The following is an 18,635-nucleotide window of genomic DNA, read 5'->3' as shown; positions in this document are numbered from 1 at the left end:
ATCCTGGCAGGGACAGGGGACAGGGGTCCCGCAGTCTCTTCTCCAGTCCTTGTGCAACTCTGGCTCAGACACTGGAGTCTTATCTTTGACTGGTCTCTTCTCTGCAGTGCTTGTCCATCAAAACCTCATCTCCAGCAGAGGCTGAGAACATGGCTGACCTCATAGATGGCTACTGCCGGCTGCAGGGGGAACACAAGGGCTCCCTCATTGTCCATCCCAAGAAAGGTGGGTTTCCTCTCGGAGGCCAGGGGGCTGGATCCCAGGGGCAGCGTGGGAGAAGTGAAGCCAGCAGCCTGTGAGTGAATGCCAAGGTTGACGAGTGCAGGCAGGCCTACCAGTCTGCCCATGCTCCTCATAGAGCCTTCTGGCTCAGGAGCTGCAGGTCTGGCCCAGGCTGGCCTCTGGAGGACAGGCATCTGCAGTGTTGGGAAATCAAAGCCCTAGCTGGACCCCGGCTGGAGCTTGTGTGTGTATGTGTTTGTGTCTGTGTCTCTGTGTGTATGTGTCTCTGTGTTTGTGTGTCTGTATGTATATGTGTCTCTGTATGTGTGTTTGTGTGTCTCTGTGTGTCTGTATGTGTGTGTGTCTCTGTGTGTGTTTCTGTGTGTGTGTCTCTGTATGTGTGTCTGTGTGTGTGTGTCTGTGTGTATGTGTGTCTCTCTCTCTCTGTGTCTGGTTTGGGGCCAGAGTCAGGAAGCAGAGGTCAGGGCCTTGGGCTGTCATGGCTGTCATGGCTACAAGGAAGATTGCAGTTCGAGCCCAAGGCCTGCCTCGCTGTACAGATGCTAGGGGAGCCGATGGTGGGGAGGTCGGCTGACGCAGGCCCCTGCGTGCCCGGCTCCAGCTCCCCCTGCCTCCTCTCCCCACAGACGGTGAGAAGCGGAACAGCCTGCCGCAGATCCCCATGCTGTGAGTACAACAGAGGGGCAGGCCCAGCCCTTAGTTCAGCCTGTGTCTGCCCAGGGAAGGAAAGACGAGCAGGAGACTCCCACCTCCGGAGTTTCTGGCTCCCGGCCCCAGGGAAAACGCTGTGGTCCCAGCATTTCACGAGGGCCGTTTTCCCTCCAAGCAAATAACACTGGCATTATGCTAGCGGGGCGGCTGTGTCCCCTGCCCTGCAGCCCCTTAGTGGCCATAGCCACGCTCCCAGCTGGGGCAGCTGCTTCTCCAGATAGGTGGGCGGGCAGGGGCACTGAGGCTGCTGGGGTGGGGGGAGGGGTGAGGCAGCATTGCCAGGCTCTGAGCTCACCTGGCTCCCTCCCTCCACCTCCTACAGAAACCTGGAAGCCCGGCGCTCCCACCTCTCCGAAAGCTGCAGCATAGGTGAGGCTGCCTCCTGTGCTCTCTGCCCGCTCCGAGCCTCCCTCTTGCTTCTGGGCTTCTGCCTGCTCTCGTGACTGCCAAGGTTCCCTCCGTGTTACAGAAAAATGCCCATGCCCTCTCACTTTTTAGTGACCACTTAAAAATATCATGAATTGCAGTAGCTAACGGGTCTCGAGGAGTTAGTACGAGGCATCACGCTCATCTCAGCTCTGGCGGCCCCAAATAAAATACGCCAGGATGAGTGGCTTCGAAGGAGACATTTATTCCCCAGCAATCTGCTGTCCCAGAAAGGGAAACAGAGGCTGAGGGTGATCATCCGACATGCCCTAAGTGACCCAAGTGGGAAGTCGTGAGCAGGGACTTGAGCTGAGAGACCTCAGGCCCTGGAGCCGCGTGGGAGCCTGGGACAGGGCCCTGGGACTGCCCTGGCTTCCACTGCCGCCCCGTTTGGTTCCATGGGCCCGCAGCTGGGAGCCGCTCCCTGGTTCCTGGCAGTGCCCGCTGAGGGCTTCGTGCCCACGGGGCCGGCCTCTTCCCGTTCTTCCAGAGTCTGACATCTACGCTGAGATTCCGGATGACACTCTGCGAAGGTCGGGAGGTAGGTCCTTGTCCTGCCACGGTGCTGGGCAGGGCCCTGGGAGGCAACAGGATGGGGACTCCTGGGACGCCACAGGGGACTTGGGCCCTTCTCTCCTCCCTTGGTCCTCTCCAACGCGGGGCTCAGATGGGGGACGCACCAGAGGCACTGCTGGTGGGAAAGCAGAGATGGCTCCTCTTCCCCCTGCACTGACTGAACTCTGGGGTTTCTGTGAAGGTGTGGGGGCTTCTTAGGATGTGGAGCTGGGACCAGCCTGCAGACGAAACGGGGCCCTGGCTCCTCTGTGGGTCTGAGATGATGGAACATTCTAGAGCCCCATTCCCAGCGCAGCCCGTGGGGATGCCTGGCTTTAGCTGAGGGTTCCGGCTGGTCTCTGTGCTCTGGGACTCTGATCTCTCCGCCCATGCAGGCCCACAGTATGGCATCAGCCGCGAAGACGTGGTTCTGAACCGTATTCTCGGTGAAGGCTTCTTCGGAGAGGTCTATGAAGGGGTCTACACCAATCACGTGAGTTCTGCTCCTCCCCGACACTCCCTGTGCTGCTGCGGGGTGAGACAGGAGCTCGAGTCTTGGCCAGTTGCAGGTGGGCCCTCATCTGTGTGGGCTGGCATGATTTGCAACATAGCCAGGCAGTGACGGGAGCGAGAGTCACTTCTGAGGATGCGGGGAGCCACATGAATCCCAGAGCTAGAACCAGAGGCAGGACCTGGGAGGGCCACTGGGGCTCAGTGGGAGGATGTGGGCTTGAGGGGCAGGTGAAGATTCGGGGTGCCAGGCTGCTGACAGGTGATGGGCTTTGTGGTCGGGTCTCCAGCAGGTCTGGGGGACAGCAGAACTCATGGGAAAGGGCAGCAAGAGGGCAAAACCCACCAAGAAAGAGCAGGAAAGGGCCTGGCCTCATGCTTGGCGGTGGCCTTGAGGGTGGCCGGCCGCACACCTGCTGCCCTTGGGTAGATCCTGTGGCAGCCAGGCTCAGGCGCTCATCTGGACAGCCAGAACATGAGAGATTTTCTTGTGGACAACTTCTTCCAATCCTAACACAGCCTGACTGCGAAGAAAGTGAGGAGGAGAGACAGAGGAGGGGAGCAGGGGAGGATGCGGTGCCCCGCCCGAGTCCCCAGCCTGCCCTTGGCCAGCAGGGAAGTCACCGCGAGTCCTGTGCTGAGGCTGGAGAGGGGACACATCTCTGTGAGGCACGCTAGCCTGGACCCAGAGTCCCTGAACTCACTCTTGTTGCAGAAAGGGGAGAAAATCAACGTGGCTGTGAAGACCTGCAAGAAAGACTGCACCCTGGACAACAAGGAGAAGTTCATGAGCGAGGCAGGTAGGCGCCCCCTGGGGAGGGCCCCCGGGATGGGGGGAGCGGTGCCAGGACCCCACTGCAGGGGGCCCGGGGCCCGTGAGCTGCTCCGAGCCGTCCCGTTGGCCCCCGCCACAGTGATCATGAAGAACCTCGACCACCCGCACATCGTGAAGCTGATGGGCATCATCGAGGAGGAGCCCACCTGGATCATCATGGAGCTGTACCCCTACGGGGAGGTGAGCAGGATTGGAGCCCTGCGACCCCGCTGGGCCGGGCTTGAACAGGGCGCCTGGGGAGGAGGCGTGGAGAGCCTTCTGTTTGGAGAGGAGATTCCTGGAAGGTCTGACTGCCTTTGGGCTTGCTGCCATGTGGGGCGCTCGCTGGGGCCCCCGATGACTCTGTCCCCCTCCTGCAGCTGGGCCACTACCTGGAGCGAAACAAGAACTCCCTGAAGGTGCTCACCCTCGTCCTGTACTCGCTGCAGATATGCAAGGCGATGGCCTACCTGGAGAGCATCAACTGCGTGCACAGGTAGGGGCGAGGGAGGGAGGCAGCAGGGCAGCGTGGGAGCCAGGCCCATCCTGCTGCTGGCTCCGGAGGCTGGGGCGAGGCAGGGTGTGCACAGATGGTGCTGGAATCCCCGCTGCGGCCTTGACTTTCCCAGCCACTTATAGCGCCTGAGCACCTGCGAGCCTGTGCCTACATCTGGGATGTTAAACAGCCGTCTGCACCCTGTAGGATCATAGTTAGAGGAACTCTGAGCCTCGGGGGTCCGATTATAGCTCAGCACCTCCCACCCCTCCTCTGTGGGGGTCCTGAAACAGCTTCTGCCTTGCTCAGAGCTCCCTCTTCTCTGGCTTCCCCACGCGGGACACGTGGCCCAGGAAGGAGGAGGGTCCTGGGGTCCAGGCCTGCCTTTGCCCATGCAGGTGGCCCCTCCTCCACCTCCCTCTGTTGCCCTGCCCTGAAAGGAGGCTCCTACGTTGGGATCGTGGCCCGGGGGATGCCTACCCCACGGTTGACATTATCTCTTGGCGTTGTGCCCAGTCCTGTGCAAAGCCACGTGAGAGGGTAAAGCCTGAGTTCATCCGTGCATTCGTTGATGCGCTCATTCAGCAGATGCCATGCAGTCCTGTACAGGGCTGGGTGCTGTCCTAGACGCTGGGACAAAGTCCTGATCAGAACAGACACAGCTTCCTTTCCCTGAGAAGCTTCCAGCATGAAGACCGAGAACGCGACTTAGATAGTCAAGGGCTAATGTGCTGGGAGACTGATCTGCTTACTTTAATTATTTCAAATTGCTATGCTTTTAAGGCATCTTTTCAATTAGCAAAATACTGGGGAGAGGAGCCTGCCGGGAGAACTAGTTTGGGGTTGGAATTATGCCAAGAACTGGAGATAAACTGAGCAGATAAACTTCAAGCAGGTGCTCCTGCTTGAAGCGGGGGGGGGGGGGGGGGGCGCGGGGGGAGTAGCCCACCTGCTGGGCAGGTTCCTTCCCCCAGCCCCCACCCATGTCCTGGTCTGCTCTCCTGTACCAGGGGTTCAGAGGGTCTCTAGGCCACGATACCTAAATGGTCCTATGGGCATGCAGAATGGGATCCTGAGAAGGGACCACAGAGGCAAAGACTGACAGTGAGTTGGACAGAGCTGACAGAGGGCCTTGGGAGTGTTGGGGACTCCCTGGGGAGCTGCGCTTCAGCAAGACGACTCTGCGGGGGCAGTGGCCAACAGAAGCCACCTGGCCAGCACTCTCCGCTCTGTCTCCTCCTCCCTCGGTATGGCTGTCTCTCACCCTGGTCTTCCAATCCTCCTGCCAGGGACATTGCTGTCCGGAACATCCTGGTGGCCTCGCCTGAGTGTGTGAAGCTGGGGGACTTTGGCCTCTCTCGGTACATTGAGGATGAGGAGTATTACAAAGGTGAGGGGGCCCTGGCTGCGGCTTCACCCCTAGAGGGGCCACTGAAGCCAGAGCCTAGAAAAAGGACGCCCGGGCCACGGGTCGTCTCTCTGGAGGGTAGGCTGCATGTCTGGATAATCCTGGATCTTTCTTCCCCAAACCACCCCTGCAAACCTCTCTGCCTGCACAAAGCCTCTGTGACGCGCCTGCCCATCAAATGGATGTCCCCTGAGTCCATCAATTTCCGCCGCTTCACGACAGCCAGCGACGTCTGGATGTTCGGTGAGTGGCAGTGTGGGAGGATGGGGGAAAGGGCTCAGGTTCTCACTTCCGTGACCTGAGGCTTAGAAGGGTTCAGGGAGCTAGGATGGGATCTGAGCACCCCCGCCCCCAGTTCCCAGGGTCTGTTTTGCTGTGGTCACTTGAGAAGTTCCTGGAGTGGGGAGGCCAAGGGTTGGCCTGGGCAGGTAGCATGTTCCTGGAAAAGGCTCTTGAGATAAGCGTGTACTCCATGGGCTAGTGCCATGGACTAATGTGAAGCCCCCTCAGCAGGACCCCAAAGACAGCCCTTGGAGGCTTGTCCTGTGAAGAGGAGCAGGTGTGGGGAGGACAGAGTTGAGTGCAGGTGGACGGCTTCTCACAGAGCACGCGGCTCTGCGAGGCATCCCACAGCTCTCCCAGGGCCACTCCAGCAAAGTGCATTAGTATCACTCCCATTTTCCAGATGGGGAAACTGAGGCTCAGACAAGTCGGGGGCTGGCCTGCACTCACATGGCCAGCAAGTGCTGGTGCGCGGCTTCCACTCCCACTTTCTGGGAAGGGATTCAGTTCTTCCTAGGAGAAGGCCACCTCCTGATCCGCTGCACCCCATAGCTCCATGCTGAGGGCATCTAGAAAGGGGGCCTTGGTTCATGGACCACAAGGGCAGGTCATAGGTACCTGGAGCAGACATCCTTGGTGGGTAAGTCCCTAGAGGTATTAGACAGAGCAGCAAGGCAGCCCGGGGGCTCCTCCAGCCTCGTGCTGGTTGCCCTAGTCATGCCTGGGAGGGTGGCCCGGCCTCTTCCTAGCACGGGGCCTGAGCCCTCCCCTCTGCCCTCAGCCGTGTGCATGTGGGAGATCTTGAGCTTTGGGAAGCAGCCCTTCTTCTGGCTGGAGAACAAGGATGTCATCGGGGTGCTCGAGAAAGGGGACCGGCTGCCCAAACCTGACCTCTGCCCACCCATCCTTTACACCCTCATGACCCGCTGCTGGGACTACGACCCCAGTGACCGGCCTCGCTTCACCGAGCTTGTGTGCAGCCTCAGGTGAGCCGGGAGCAGGGGCGATGGGCGGAGGGCCTGCTTGGCTGCCCGGAGAGCCAGGCTTTTCTTACACAGCAGTGAGAGGTTGACAGTGACCCACAGGGCTGGGAATTCCCACCCAGAGCCCCCTCTTCTGGCCAGCTCTGAACCCTACGTCCAAAGGAGTCAGCCAATCCTTGCAGCAGATGCACGGTGCCAGACACTTAGCATAGAGACCCTTGGTAGTTCCGACAGAGGATGGAAGATTGAGACCAAGTTCACTGTCGGGTATGAGCTTGGAGACAAGGTGAGCCCGGGGAAGCCTTGCACATCCAGGTATCTCTCAACTCCAAGGTCAGTGTCTTGCCAGTAGAGTGTGCTCAGAAAATATCCCTTTGTTTGGAATCAAAGGACTGAGGCAGACTCTGAACAAAGGGCCCATGCCCTTTGCAGAAGCCCCAGCATCACCTTCCTGCCCTCCTCTCCTCTCCACTTCAAGTCCATGCAACAGCTGGGGCTGGGCCAGGCCACCGCCAGGAGTGCGAAATCAGTCTGGTCTCCTAGCTGGTAGCTGGAATCCAAGAACTTGAACTATCAGTTGCTGCCTCTCAGAGTGTATATTAACAGGAAGCTGGCATCAGAAGTGGAGCTGGGACTGGAACCCAGACACTCCTTTATGGCAGGTGGGAACCCCATGTGGTGTCTGAACCTCTGTGCCAAACGCCCGCCCCTTCTGGCTTCCTTTGGGGTGATGGTCAGGAAGCTTTTCCTGCACAGGGCCTGATAATAAGCATTTTGAGCTGTTCATTCCTTATTCAGTTCTACCAGTGTAGCTTTAAAATAGCTATAGATAATATGTGGATTAATAGAAATAGTTGTGTCCCCCAAAAAATTCATTTGTAGATCCTGAAATTTGAATCTCATGTCATTTTCTTGTGTTATGAGATCCTTTTTTCTTCTTCTTTTTTTAATCACTAAAAAATGTGCAAAACCTTCTTAGTTTGAGGCCATATAGAAATAGGTAATAGGCTCAATTTGGCTTTTGCTAACTGCTGCTTTGGGGATCTCATAAGACAATAGCCCACGGAGTCTCCCTGGTGGGGGAACCCCGGGAGGGACGCTGGGACTTCCCAGGCCAGGCTAGGAAGGCAGGAGAAATGTTCTTCCATGGGACAGAGGCCCCTACACAGGCTGAAAACACTGGCCTAAAAGCTTTTCTGTTCCAGTCTACCCTCATAAACACCCCTGATCCATTCTGGATTCATCTGTTGCTCGCCTAAGGGAGGTGTGAGAAGCCCGAGGGTCGCAGGAGAAAAATGCTTGAAAGATGCCGTTTGAGAGGGCAAAAGCTCTGGAAGCATGAGGATGGGGTCTCAATCCATCCTGGGGCCTTAAGGATCATCGCAGTGAGGCAGAGCCCATCTCTGGGCCAAGAGAGACCCCCAGCAGCGGCACTAAGCCAGCCCCCATCCCGGATGGACCCATCTTCTCCAGAGGGACCCCAAGGATGGCCAGAGAACCCCAGGGTACCTCCCTCAGTCCCTGCCTGGGACTTAGGAAAGGAGTTGATTCAGGGTCCCCAATCTTGGGCGTAGAAAGATTTTTAAAGACATATTTTGAGAATGCCTCTACTCAGTGCCAGCCACACTTTTAGAATTCTCCCATCAACAAAATGTAGTAAGCTACACGATGGAACTTTGATTACACAGTGTCTTGCGTGTGCTTTGCAAGCACAGTAGTGCACCTCAGCAGTGTGTGATGCTTGGTACCCATGTGAACAGTGGAGCCACGAGCCCCTTGCAGGAATTCCAGGGTACCCCAGGAGCTGTGATTTCCAGGTTGAGAAGCATGCACAGAGCTGGCCCGGGAGAGAACCCACAGGGGCTCATGGGCTGCAGCAAGCTCAGCCTGGCTCTCCAAGCACTTCTCCCTACTTGGATCCATTCCTGGGATCCTCCTAGCCTTGGGGTGGCGGAGGCCTCGGGGTTCTGTCCCAGCCTGCAGCCAAGAGTTCTCCCCGTCTCTGCGGGGGAGGTGGAGATGGAAATGGGAGGCAGTGGTGCTCGTCCAGGCCCCTCCCACTCCGGGGAAGTACAGAGAGGAGCCCTGAGCAGCAGCTGGCCTTGACCTTGGTTCTCTCTTCTTATCTGACCCAACTCTGTGACAGTGACATTTACCAGATGGAGAAGGACATTGCTCTAGAGCAGGAGAGGAATGCTCGCTACCGACCTCCCAAAATCTTGGAGCCCACAGGCTTCCAGGAACCCCCACCAAAGGTAAGGCAAGCTCTGGCCTCCTTGGTCCCTGAGCCACAGCACAGCTGAGTCCCTGTCTCACCTGTTTCCACGACACAGGCAGGATGCTTCCCTGTGGTCCTCTCTCAGTCCCCACCCCAGCTGTCCATCAGACTGATGGGCCCTTAGGTGCAGTTTCGGTCCATAGCCCTGTGCTTGGGAACCAGAGCCTTGCTGCCACACCAGCAGGTGGGTGGGTTTCAAGGGACTAGGCCTGCATGCCATCTGGAGCTGCTCTAAGAAAATACTACAGGCAGGGTGACTTCAACGGCAGCATTAGCTCACACTGCTGGAGGCTGGATGTCCATGTTCAAGGAGCTGGAGGCTGGTGAGGGCCCCTTTGTCACTTACAGGTGACCCCTTCCTCACTGTATCCTCACCTGGTGCATAAAGTGCAATCTCTTGTCTCTCCTCTTCCTCCTTTAAGGGCACCCATCCCATCCCGGGGCTCCGCCCTCATGAGTCTCATCTAAGCCTATCACCTCCCACAGCCCTGCCTCTGAGTACCCCGACATTAAGGGTTGGGGCTCCAACACATGAATTTGGAGGGAACCTAAGCGTCCAGGCCATAGTAGTGCCCAGTCTGGTCCCAGAGCTTTTCTCGCTGTCCTCCTGGCCTGGCATGCCCTGTCCCTTCCCTTTGGTCCAGGTCAATTTTCCTCTCCCCTGTGAGCCTTCAGTGCAAAGCCAGCTGTGTCCTCCACCTCTGAATGGCCAGGGCTCTGTAATTACTTGGCAGGTGCCCACAGGGATAGGGAGGCTGCCCCTGACAGGTCACTGACCCTCCAATTAGTGAGAACCCCCAGGAGGGCAGAGAAACTGGCCTTTTTGTATATTCCCAGCACAGCAGGTAATTGGTATTCAATAAGTGCATACAAATTATTTTAATAACTTTGCCCCTCATCTCTCTGAATAAGCTTCAGTTGTCCCTCACTCAAAGAGAGAGAGAAGCGACTGACACAACTCTGTTCTTCTTCCAGCCCAGCCGGCCCAAGTATAGACCCCCTCCACAAACCAACCTCCTGGCTCCCAAGCTGCAGTTCCAGGTAAATATGTAACCAGGGGGCTGGGAAGGTTCAGGTCCACCCCTCATCGGGGTCCTTCCTAAAATTCCATTCTTATGCCTTTGAGGCGCGGTGATCACTTGAGTGATGGAGGTTGTCTTCTCCTTGGCACCTTGTACAGAATTTGAATTCAGAGCAAAAGAACAGACATATGTTTGTACCAGGTTATCCTCAGCTCAGAAGACCTGTGTTAACCCCAGTCTGTCCGTCTGTGTGTGTTCTGTTTTGTGTGCCTGCCTGCAGCTGCTTCGCTGTGTCCACAGCTTCCCTGGCTTCCCACCCTGAGCACAGCCTGCTGAGAAGGAACCCCGGGGAGCCGAGGACAGTCGATGCTTTCCCAAGAATGGAGGTGCTCCCTGGGGCTCCTGCAGAGGCCCTGCCAGACCCTGAGTGGCCGTGAAGAGAGAGCAAGGTTCCGTGTGAGCTTTCTCCCACAGCCGTCACCACCAACCATGAATCTTTCCCAGGCTGCAGGTCCCCACCTCAGAACTGTCGCTGTCCTGTGTCTCTCTTGCATCCCAGGAAGAGAGAGCCCAGTCCTCTCTTTTCTTCTCTGCATCTTCCAGCTCAGAGTTGCTGTTCAAAAATGTGGCATCTCAATCATTAGAAGCAATACCAGTGTATTTGGTGTTCCTTAGTGTCTTATGATCATATACTTCTTATCAAGGAAGGGTCCCAGTGCCAAAACAAGCCCTTCCAAGAACTAACATGCCAGTCCTTTGTGTGAAGCAAAAGACTCGATTCAGAAGGAGGCAGCAGCATTCTTTAAAAAGAGACTTACCCTTCTTTGGTATTTAAAGTAGAGGTAACATTTCTCATTAAAAAACCAAATAGGGATGTCCATGGACACAGCAATTAAATCGTCACTGGGACACCTGCATCCCATATCAGAGTGCCTAGCTGGAATAGCTGCTGCTCCATCCAGCTAGTACGCATCCCGGGAGGCAGCACATGATGACTGCAGTTCTTAGATCTCTGCCACCCGCCGGGGAGACGCAGATGGAGTTCCAGGCTAAGGCTTCAGCTGGCCCAGCTCTGGCTGTTGTGGGCATTTAGGGAGAGATGCAGGGGCTGGGAAATGTGTGTGTCTCTCTCTTGCTGCCTCTCGAATGACATGTCAAAATTTAAAAAAAAATTACATATACACACTCAGTTTTCCATATCCATAAGTTCTGCATCTGTTGAGTCAACCAACTGAAGATCAAAAGTGTGGAGAAAAATTGTCTGTGCTGAACTTCTACATGGTTTTTTCTTTTCATTCCCTGAGCAATACAACCTAACTGTTTATATTACTATTTATTTAAACATTACCACTTATATTATTTATATTATTATAATTATTTACATTATATTATTACATTATATATTTATTATAATTATTTACACTGTTATATTAGTACATTATATTCGGTATTGTAAGTAAGTCTATGAGTAAGTGAGGTTATGTACAACTGCTCTGCCATGCCATGTAAGAGACTTGAGCATCAGGGATTACTTTTCTTGTCCGTGGGCCCTGGAAGTAATTCCCCATGGATACTGGGGGATGACTGTGTGCATGTGTAGGATATGAGCATATATGTCTACATGTGCAAACTTCAAAAAGTTCATGGAAAAAGGAATGAAAAGATAAGTTGATTTTGGAGCAAAAACTTTTGAAGTGCATGTGAATATCTATGCCTGTCTACTGATGGAGATAGACGAGTAAGAGGGAGATCATCTGTGGGCTAGCCATCTCCACTGATCCGTGACAGGACTGTTCTGAAGGGTCCTCAGGGAGGGGACCTGCTCTCAGGAGGTCAATTTCATGTGTGCCCTTCCTGCGTGCACTTCATGGGGGAATGAGAGGGCGCACTGCTCTGCCGTGTCTCCAGGGCCAATGAAATGCCCATATCACGTTCGTACTAGCTCCCGGAGAGCAAGTCCTGTATCATTTCTTTGTGCTCATGTTTGTAGCAGCTAATTGTCCGCCTTCTTGCCTTGTCCCTGTGCCTTGTGCTTCTTTGCTTCTCCTGAATAGGTCCCCGAGGGTCTGTGTGCCAGCTCTCCCACGCTCACCAGCCCTATGGAGTACCCATCTCCTGTTAACTCGCTGCACACCCCGCCTCTGCACCGGCACAATGTCTTCAAGCGCCACAGCATGCGGGTAAGAGGCCTCTGCATGCTGGGTCCCAGCCTGGAGCGAGGAGGTTGCCAGAGGGAGGCGGCCTGGGGCACGGACAATGCCAGGTCCTCAGGCTCGTGAGGGGCTCTCCCCACTTCCATGCACCAGGCAGGCCATGGAGGGACTCTGGGACTCCCTTCCCTTCGCAAACACATCAGAGGCTGGGGGCCAGGACAGGCTCTGCTTCTGTGGACACCAGGTGGACCCGGAACTGCTCTTGTCCCTCCTGGACCCCAGGGACAGGGTGGCCCACAGAAGTGTGCAAGCTCCAAGGGGCAGAGCATAGCCATGCCAGGTGGTGCTGGGGAATAAAAGAACCTGGGGGTTCCTTTGTAGCCCCACTCTGCCTTCCTGCCTGAATGCCCTGATTGCTAATTGCTTCAGCCAAAGGAGTCTGTGGCTGCCCCTCCTGCTGCTTTTGTAAAAGGTTCCACTGGATGGCAAGGAACTGAGGGACTGGGGTGGACTCCAGCTCATTATCTAGCTAGAGACGGGGAGGGGGGTGCAGGAGGGGCTAGCCACTTCCCCAGTCACCTCTTCATTGTCAGCTGACAGTGAGACCCCAGGTGCTTCATGGAGTAGTCTCTGATGGTCAGGTTTTAAGTCTCCATAGCCACCTGTGCTGATAAGCATATGCCCCAATCACTTCCTTTAATAACAAAGCCCACCTGTGGTCAGTTGCCTGAACACTTGATCTATACACTAACCTAAGCTACGAAGCAGACCAAAACTCTTAGGATTTTCATTTGAACTGTGTGTACAGGCATGCATTTCAGGCTCAGGATACATGGCTCTAAATATTTGGGAGGAAGATATCCATTTATTACAGTAGATTTGGAAACTGTAGGCAAATAATATGATATAGAAAAGTACTTAAATGTTATTGGAGGAAGAGAATTGGAAGATAATATACATTTTTCTCTGAAATGCCCTCACTCTTCTGTGCTGTTATTCTTAATTTAGTAAAATTTTGAAAGGAGCGTGGCAACTTAGAATTACAGGTACCAAAATCTGTTGTGAAATTAATTTTTCCCTGACCACCTTCATTTTTCTCTTTTACATGAATTTAACCAATTTCTATATTTGCATGTGCTTAACAATACTAAATCAGCATGTTAAGTATAGACTATAATTTAGAGAGTGTTCAGTTCCTCCACCCTCCTGCCCTTGGCTCTATATTCAGAATTAACTAAGTTTTGGTGAGTTTGACTTAAAAATGTGTGCTTTACCAAAGAAGCTATTTTGCACCTTTAAGGGGTAGCATTGCCTTTAACTGATCCCTGCTTCCCTGGGAGGATTTTGTTCAGTTCCATAAAGACAGACTGTGCAGGAGAGAGAGAGAGAGGGAGAGAGAGAGTTTTGTGTCAGGGGTTTATTAGTAATTGCCTGCCATAAGGAGAATCAGCCTAAAAGAACATAGTGAGCATGTCCTTAAATAAACAAAAAAGGTTAAAAATACAAACTCCACTTTGTAGTATAGATCAGAAACATGGATAAAGCCTCTTCTAGGTAGAAATGGTAAAATAAGTTCCCCACAAGGCATTTAAAAACATTTAACAAACATTCAGAGATGGTTTTTCCACAAAAATGATGTATTTCTACTGACTGGGCACAGAGCCCGATTCATCTGGCCCTCTGTGGGATGCCACACCAGAGACCGGAGGCAGCAGTCTCCCTCTTGAAGACCTCACAATTGAGATTTAAAATCCAGTCAACCACCGGCTGCGTGGGCACCTGCAGGACGCTGTCCAAGGTTCTGAAGGGGAACAAGGCGGTGCTGCCTGCATAGAGTTTACAGTTGGCCAGAAGGAACAGGCCAGGGACACACTTAGGTGTAAGTGAAGCCAGAAAGCTGTGGGGGCCACAAAGCAGAAGCTTAGAGGGAATGCCCCCTCCCAGGTGTTTTTTACAGCAGGGTCTTGGAGGCTGGGGAGTGCTCGGAGGAAGAAACTGGAGTGCAGGGGACAGAAGCGACAGAGGCAGCAGGGAGAGCAAGACTGAGTGCTGAGAAACCTGAGGAACTATTGGCTGGAAGAAGGAAGGGCTACTGTGGTGGTAGGAATAAGGCTGGCAGGAAGGGTCGTAGCCAAGTCGTGGAAGATGCCCTCCCTTATGAGAGTCATATTAAAACACCATAAGGCCTGATTCCTTCTAAGGGCAGAAGTAGTCAGCAGCGTGAATGTCCAGTGCCTGAAAACACCTGAGCTGTAGTTCAGCAGTCAACCCTAAAGAGACTTGGGTTTTTTTTTAAGTTCTTCATTTTCTTCTTGGTCTGCTTCCCATTCTAACTTCCTGCTGATACACACCCTGGGCAGCATTAGGTAGTGGCTTAAGAACTTGGGTCCCTGTCACCCACAGGGGAGACCCACCCTGAGTTCTGGAAGCCTGGCTTGGCCTGGCTCAGTCCCAAATATTGCAGTCATCTGGGGAGTGAACCAGAGGATGGAAGATCTCTGCTCTGTTTCTTTCTCTCCCCCTCCCCCACCTCCATCTCTGCCTTTCAAACAACAGATAAGTAAAAATGTTCATGGCCGGCACAGTGGCTCACTAGGCTAATCCTCTGCCTATGGCGCCAGCACACCGGGTTCTAGTCCCGGTTGGGGCGCTGGATTCTGTCCCAGTCGCTCCTCTTCCAGGCCAGCTCTCTGCTGTGGCCAGGGAGTGCAGTGGAGGATGGCCCAAGTGCTTGGGTCCCCGCACCCACATGGGAGACCAGGAGAAGCTCCTGGCTCCTGGCTTCAGATCAGCACAGTGCACCAGCCACAGCGTGCCAGCCAAAGCAGCCATTGGAGGGTGAACCAACGGTAAAGGAAGACCTTTCCCTCTGTCTCTCTCTCTCTCTCTCTCACTGTCCACTCTGCCTGTCAAAAAAAAAAAAAAAAGAAGAAGAAAAAGAAAAAAATGTTCAAAAAGGGATTATTTGGCCCCAGGTGTCAGTAGTGCAGAAGTGGAAAAGCCCTGGTCTGAGTATTTCTTGCTTAGCCCCAGGAGAACAGGGATGTTATGCGTCTTGTCCATCCCAGCCCCCCACCTGTTACACAATAGTTGCTTAATAAATAGTAGTTGGGTATGTTAATGAGCAAAGACTACTTCAGTGAGAGCCCTAACTAATGGGGAAAGTACTATGAGAAATTGAGATGGGTAACTGAAGTCCAGTGAGCACTAGGAAATGCATCCCAATAGAAACATTTTTAAATTGTGCTGTAATCCTGAAGTATGCTTCATAGGCCTCAGTGGGGAAATTTCTAGATTGCGGCTTGCTGGAAGTAACAAGAGGTCATTGCTAACGTCTTCCACAAGTAACTTGTACGTAAACTGGCCACTTGGGGGAAAAGGAACTGAAAGCCCTGCTCTCTTGGACATCAGAGAAAGAACCTGCCCCTGGCCAAGGCAAACCCTTGGCTTTATGCAATCAAGAGGTGCCAGTTGGGGTGGGCATTCTGTTTACAGCACATTCAGCTGCTGCTTCAGATGCCTGCATCCCCTATCAGAGTGTTGGTTGGAGTCCTGGCTGCTCTGCTCCCAATCCATCTCCCTGCCATGTGCCTAGGAAGCAGCAGAGGGAATGAGTACTTGAGTTCCTGCCATCCACATGGGAGACCAGATGGAGTTCCTGGCTCCTGGATACAGCTTAGCTCGGCCCTAACTACTGTGACCATTTGGGGAGTAAACCAGTGGATGGAAGCTCTTCTTGTCTCTGTCAGTCTGCCTTTCAAATTAATTAATTAACTTTTAAAAGGTGCTAATAACACTCTTCCTCTCTCAGTCCCAGAAACAAAGGTGATCATTGTACAGCAGAAAAAAAAAAATAGTTTGGAAGGACTAGGCAGAAATTGACACAAATGAACCCTAGGGAAGATTGAGGGAAAATAGAAAAACATGCAGTGCTTCTGCTTAAGAGCTTGTAGATAAAACTGAATATTTGCAGAGCCCCACAGGTGAGTAAAAACAGGGGTTAGATGAATAAAGCGAGGGAGGGGACACACTTAGCATGTTTCGATAGAGCTGTCTTTTTAAAATTGTGTTCCTCGTCTTACCTTTTAGCTCTGTGTCTCTTCCACCTTTGGTTAAGTAACCCTGGCTGCTGTCCTAATACAGAGCACACCTGAGCAGATGGGCACGATCATGGTCGATGGTGCTCTCTCGTGCTCTGCTCAGCCGGGGACAGTCTCCTGGGACCTCACACCATGGGACTAGCTTCAAGTGTCCAGACCCACTGCCACGGTGCTTAGGGGGAGACAGGAGCCAGAGGGCTTCCAGAGGGCTGGCTTTGCCTTTCTAAAGCTGTTACGTGACAGCCGCCATCACAAATGCCAACTGAGAGGCTCATATTAGGGGCAGTCACTTGAAAACGACGTCTCCCTGGCAGATGATGTAACAGAGCACAGTGCATGTTGAACAGTGTGTTCTTGGGCTGGGCGCCCCCTTGCCACACGGGCATGTGTGTGCGGCTGATGGTCAATGAAACTGCACAGAAAGCTGGGGAATCGAAGCGCACACCTGCAAGAAGCAGGTGGGGAGGCCAGGGCTGTGGCTCCCAGGAGGCACAAAGGAGGCTCATCTCTCTCTGAACCTGAGGACCGGGCTCACGGGATCCCTTCCATTCTCTGTGCTGGCCTCTCAGGAGGAGGACTTCATCCGACCCAGCAGCCGAGAAGAGGCCCAGCAGCTGTGGGAGGCTGAGAAGGTCAAGATGCGGCAGATCCTGGACAAGCAGCAGAAGCAGATGGCGGAAGACTACCAGTGGCTGAGGCAGGAGGAGAAGTCCTTGGTGAGCCAGCGCTGTTGCCAAACAACCCCCCACATTGAATGGAGGTGTTGCCATAGAACCCCCAAATTTGGGTCCACTCGGCCGACCCACAGAAAGCCAATCGGTGACATCAGGGTGGTCACTGCAGCACGGCGCTGAGCAAGGAGCCGGGCGGCCACTGCTTCATTCCCGGGCTCCCCGAGGAATAAGGGGTGAAGGTTCTCAAAGACTGAAATTAGGGCGGAGAGGAGCGTGATCAGCTCACGTCCAAGTTCCTGGTCAGACAGTGGCGCTCATGACCTCCCTTGTACTGGCTGGTGACCCCGGGCTCTTTAGGGAGTTTATGATGGCCAGGTAGGCTCCAGTTGCTCTGGAGGGTTTGAGGTCACATGCAGGAGGCAGTTACCTTCAGCCCCAGACCTGGGAATTCCCTGCCTGGACCTAGAATTCCTGCACACAGACGCCTCCCAACAATACTGGCCAACAGAGTTTACCCATTTAAGAAGCAAGGACTTCTAGAGACCGGTGACTAGAGCCTTCCCATGACAGCTGTGTCACTCCCTCAGTTCAGGGAATTCCTTTTGGATAAAGGTGAGGCCAGGGCACCTTGGGCTAAGGGAGACAGATGAGAGGCTGCGTCCTGCCTTTACATTCTAAGGGATTGGACACACACCATGTGTCCATGTATGCCCTGTGCTGCACCACGCCCCCCCACCAGAGCCAGTGCTCTCCATGCATTCTGGGTACTTCCGGTTCCAGAATCCTCAGCCCTTTGCTTTGGTTTCCTCCTCTGCAGGACCCCATGGTCTACATGAACGATAAGTCCCCACTGGTAAGTCACCAGGGAAGGTCTATTCCCTGCAGCACCAGTGCCCCCTCGTTCCCTCCTCAACCCCCTGGGCCTGCCTGTCTCTTCCTGGGCTGCTTCCCATCTTGGGAGCAGATCTGTCCTTTTACTCTGATCTCCACATGGCTCTTTTCCTGAACCCTCCTGAGATCCACACTCTTAGCCTTGCCTGGGCCTCTCAGGAGCACCCAGCTCCCCTCTCCCAGTGACTACAACCAGTGGAGGGGTGGAGAGGAGGTAAGGGGAGGAAGCGGGTTCTTCCCAGAGCCACCTGCGTGATCTTCTCTCTTCTCCCTTCCTTCCAGACCCCAGAGAAGGAGGCCGGTTACAGTAAGTGCTTCTGCCCTTCCTGTGGGGGAAGTTTGTGCCTGACACTGGGTGGGGCCATGGTCCTTATTCCCTGGCTGGTGTGAAGCCACACAGTGTGCCTGCAGCCTTAAGAAAAGTCAGCCTTGTTTTCCTTGCAGTGTGCAGAGGGGGTCAGCTTGGTGTGGGCCCCTCCCCTCACCACTCCTCCCAGCCCAGTGGCTCTCTCCCCGCACAGTGTCCTTTCTCATCCCTATCTCCGCTGCCCACACCCTCAGCTCAGCTCCTCCTGCATCTGATTGGAGGAGCTGAGCATTCTCCCTTCCTGGGCATTTCCATGTGCTCTGTTGGAGGCTTGTTGTAGAGAATGAAGTAGCCCCACCCACCTCTCCCATTCACCTTCATCTCCCCTAGGCCCAGGGAAGGAAGAGAGGCCACTGATCCCCTGGGTCTCCCCAGGAGCCTCTGCTGAGGGCAGAGCCACATACAGACCTGAGTCACCTAAACGTTAACCCAATTGATCTCACAGCCACTCCAGGAGACAGGTGCCACTTGCTATTACAGGTCGAGTATCCCTCATCTGAAAATCTGAAGTCGAAAATCGGAAACCTTTTGAGCACCATCATGCCAGCACAGATGGAAAATTCCACACCGTGCAACTTTGTTTCCTGCACAAAATTATTAACGTTGTATGCAATTATATTCAAGCCCTGTGTATAAAATATATAGGAAACAAGTGAATTTTGTGTTTAGACTTGGGTCCTCTCCTGGAGAGATCTTATTATGTAGATGCAAATATTCCAATA

General features: G+C 53.9%; 1 protein-coding gene across 5 annotated transcripts in view; it reads left to right on the top strand.

Moving 5' to 3' along the window:
* The window catches only part of PTK2B (protein tyrosine kinase 2 beta), a 125,904-nt gene that overhangs the window by 104,234 nt on the left and 3,035 nt on the right, over positions 1 to 18,635 (top strand). For 3 of the 5 annotated variants that reach the window (XM_051831886.2, XM_051831880.2, XM_051831887.2), the window contains 17 exons: positions 108 to 225; positions 870 to 909; positions 1,277 to 1,323; positions 1,871 to 1,921; positions 2,331 to 2,428; positions 3,161 to 3,245; positions 3,360 to 3,460; positions 3,640 to 3,755; positions 5,045 to 5,145; positions 5,317 to 5,406; positions 6,227 to 6,431; positions 8,575 to 8,683; positions 9,682 to 9,747; positions 11,783 to 11,908; positions 16,551 to 16,697; positions 17,473 to 17,508; positions 17,829 to 17,853. In XM_051831886.2, the coding sequence (XP_051687846.2) occupies positions 108 to 225; positions 870 to 909; positions 1,277 to 1,323; positions 1,871 to 1,921; positions 2,331 to 2,428; positions 3,161 to 3,245; positions 3,360 to 3,460; positions 3,640 to 3,755; positions 5,045 to 5,145; positions 5,317 to 5,406; positions 6,227 to 6,431; positions 8,575 to 8,683; positions 9,682 to 9,747; positions 11,783 to 11,908; positions 16,551 to 16,697; positions 17,473 to 17,508; positions 17,829 to 17,853 (1,561 nt within the window). The remainder of the gene's footprint in view (positions 1 to 107; positions 226 to 869; positions 910 to 1,276; positions 1,324 to 1,870; positions 1,922 to 2,330; positions 2,429 to 3,160; positions 3,246 to 3,359; positions 3,461 to 3,639; positions 3,756 to 5,044; positions 5,146 to 5,316; positions 5,407 to 6,226; positions 6,432 to 8,574; positions 8,684 to 9,681; positions 9,748 to 11,782; positions 11,909 to 16,550; positions 16,698 to 17,472; positions 17,509 to 17,828; positions 17,854 to 18,635) is intronic. The other 2 variants (XM_051831897.2, XM_051831890.2) reach the window with 2 other exon arrangements.

Source organism: Oryctolagus cuniculus, chromosome 2 (genome assembly GCF_964237555.1).
Source record: "Oryctolagus cuniculus chromosome 2, mOryCun1.1, whole genome shotgun sequence".
Lineage (NCBI taxonomy): Eukaryota > Metazoa > Chordata > Mammalia > Lagomorpha > Leporidae > Oryctolagus > Oryctolagus cuniculus.
This window is presented reverse-complemented; position numbering and strand designations above follow the sequence as displayed.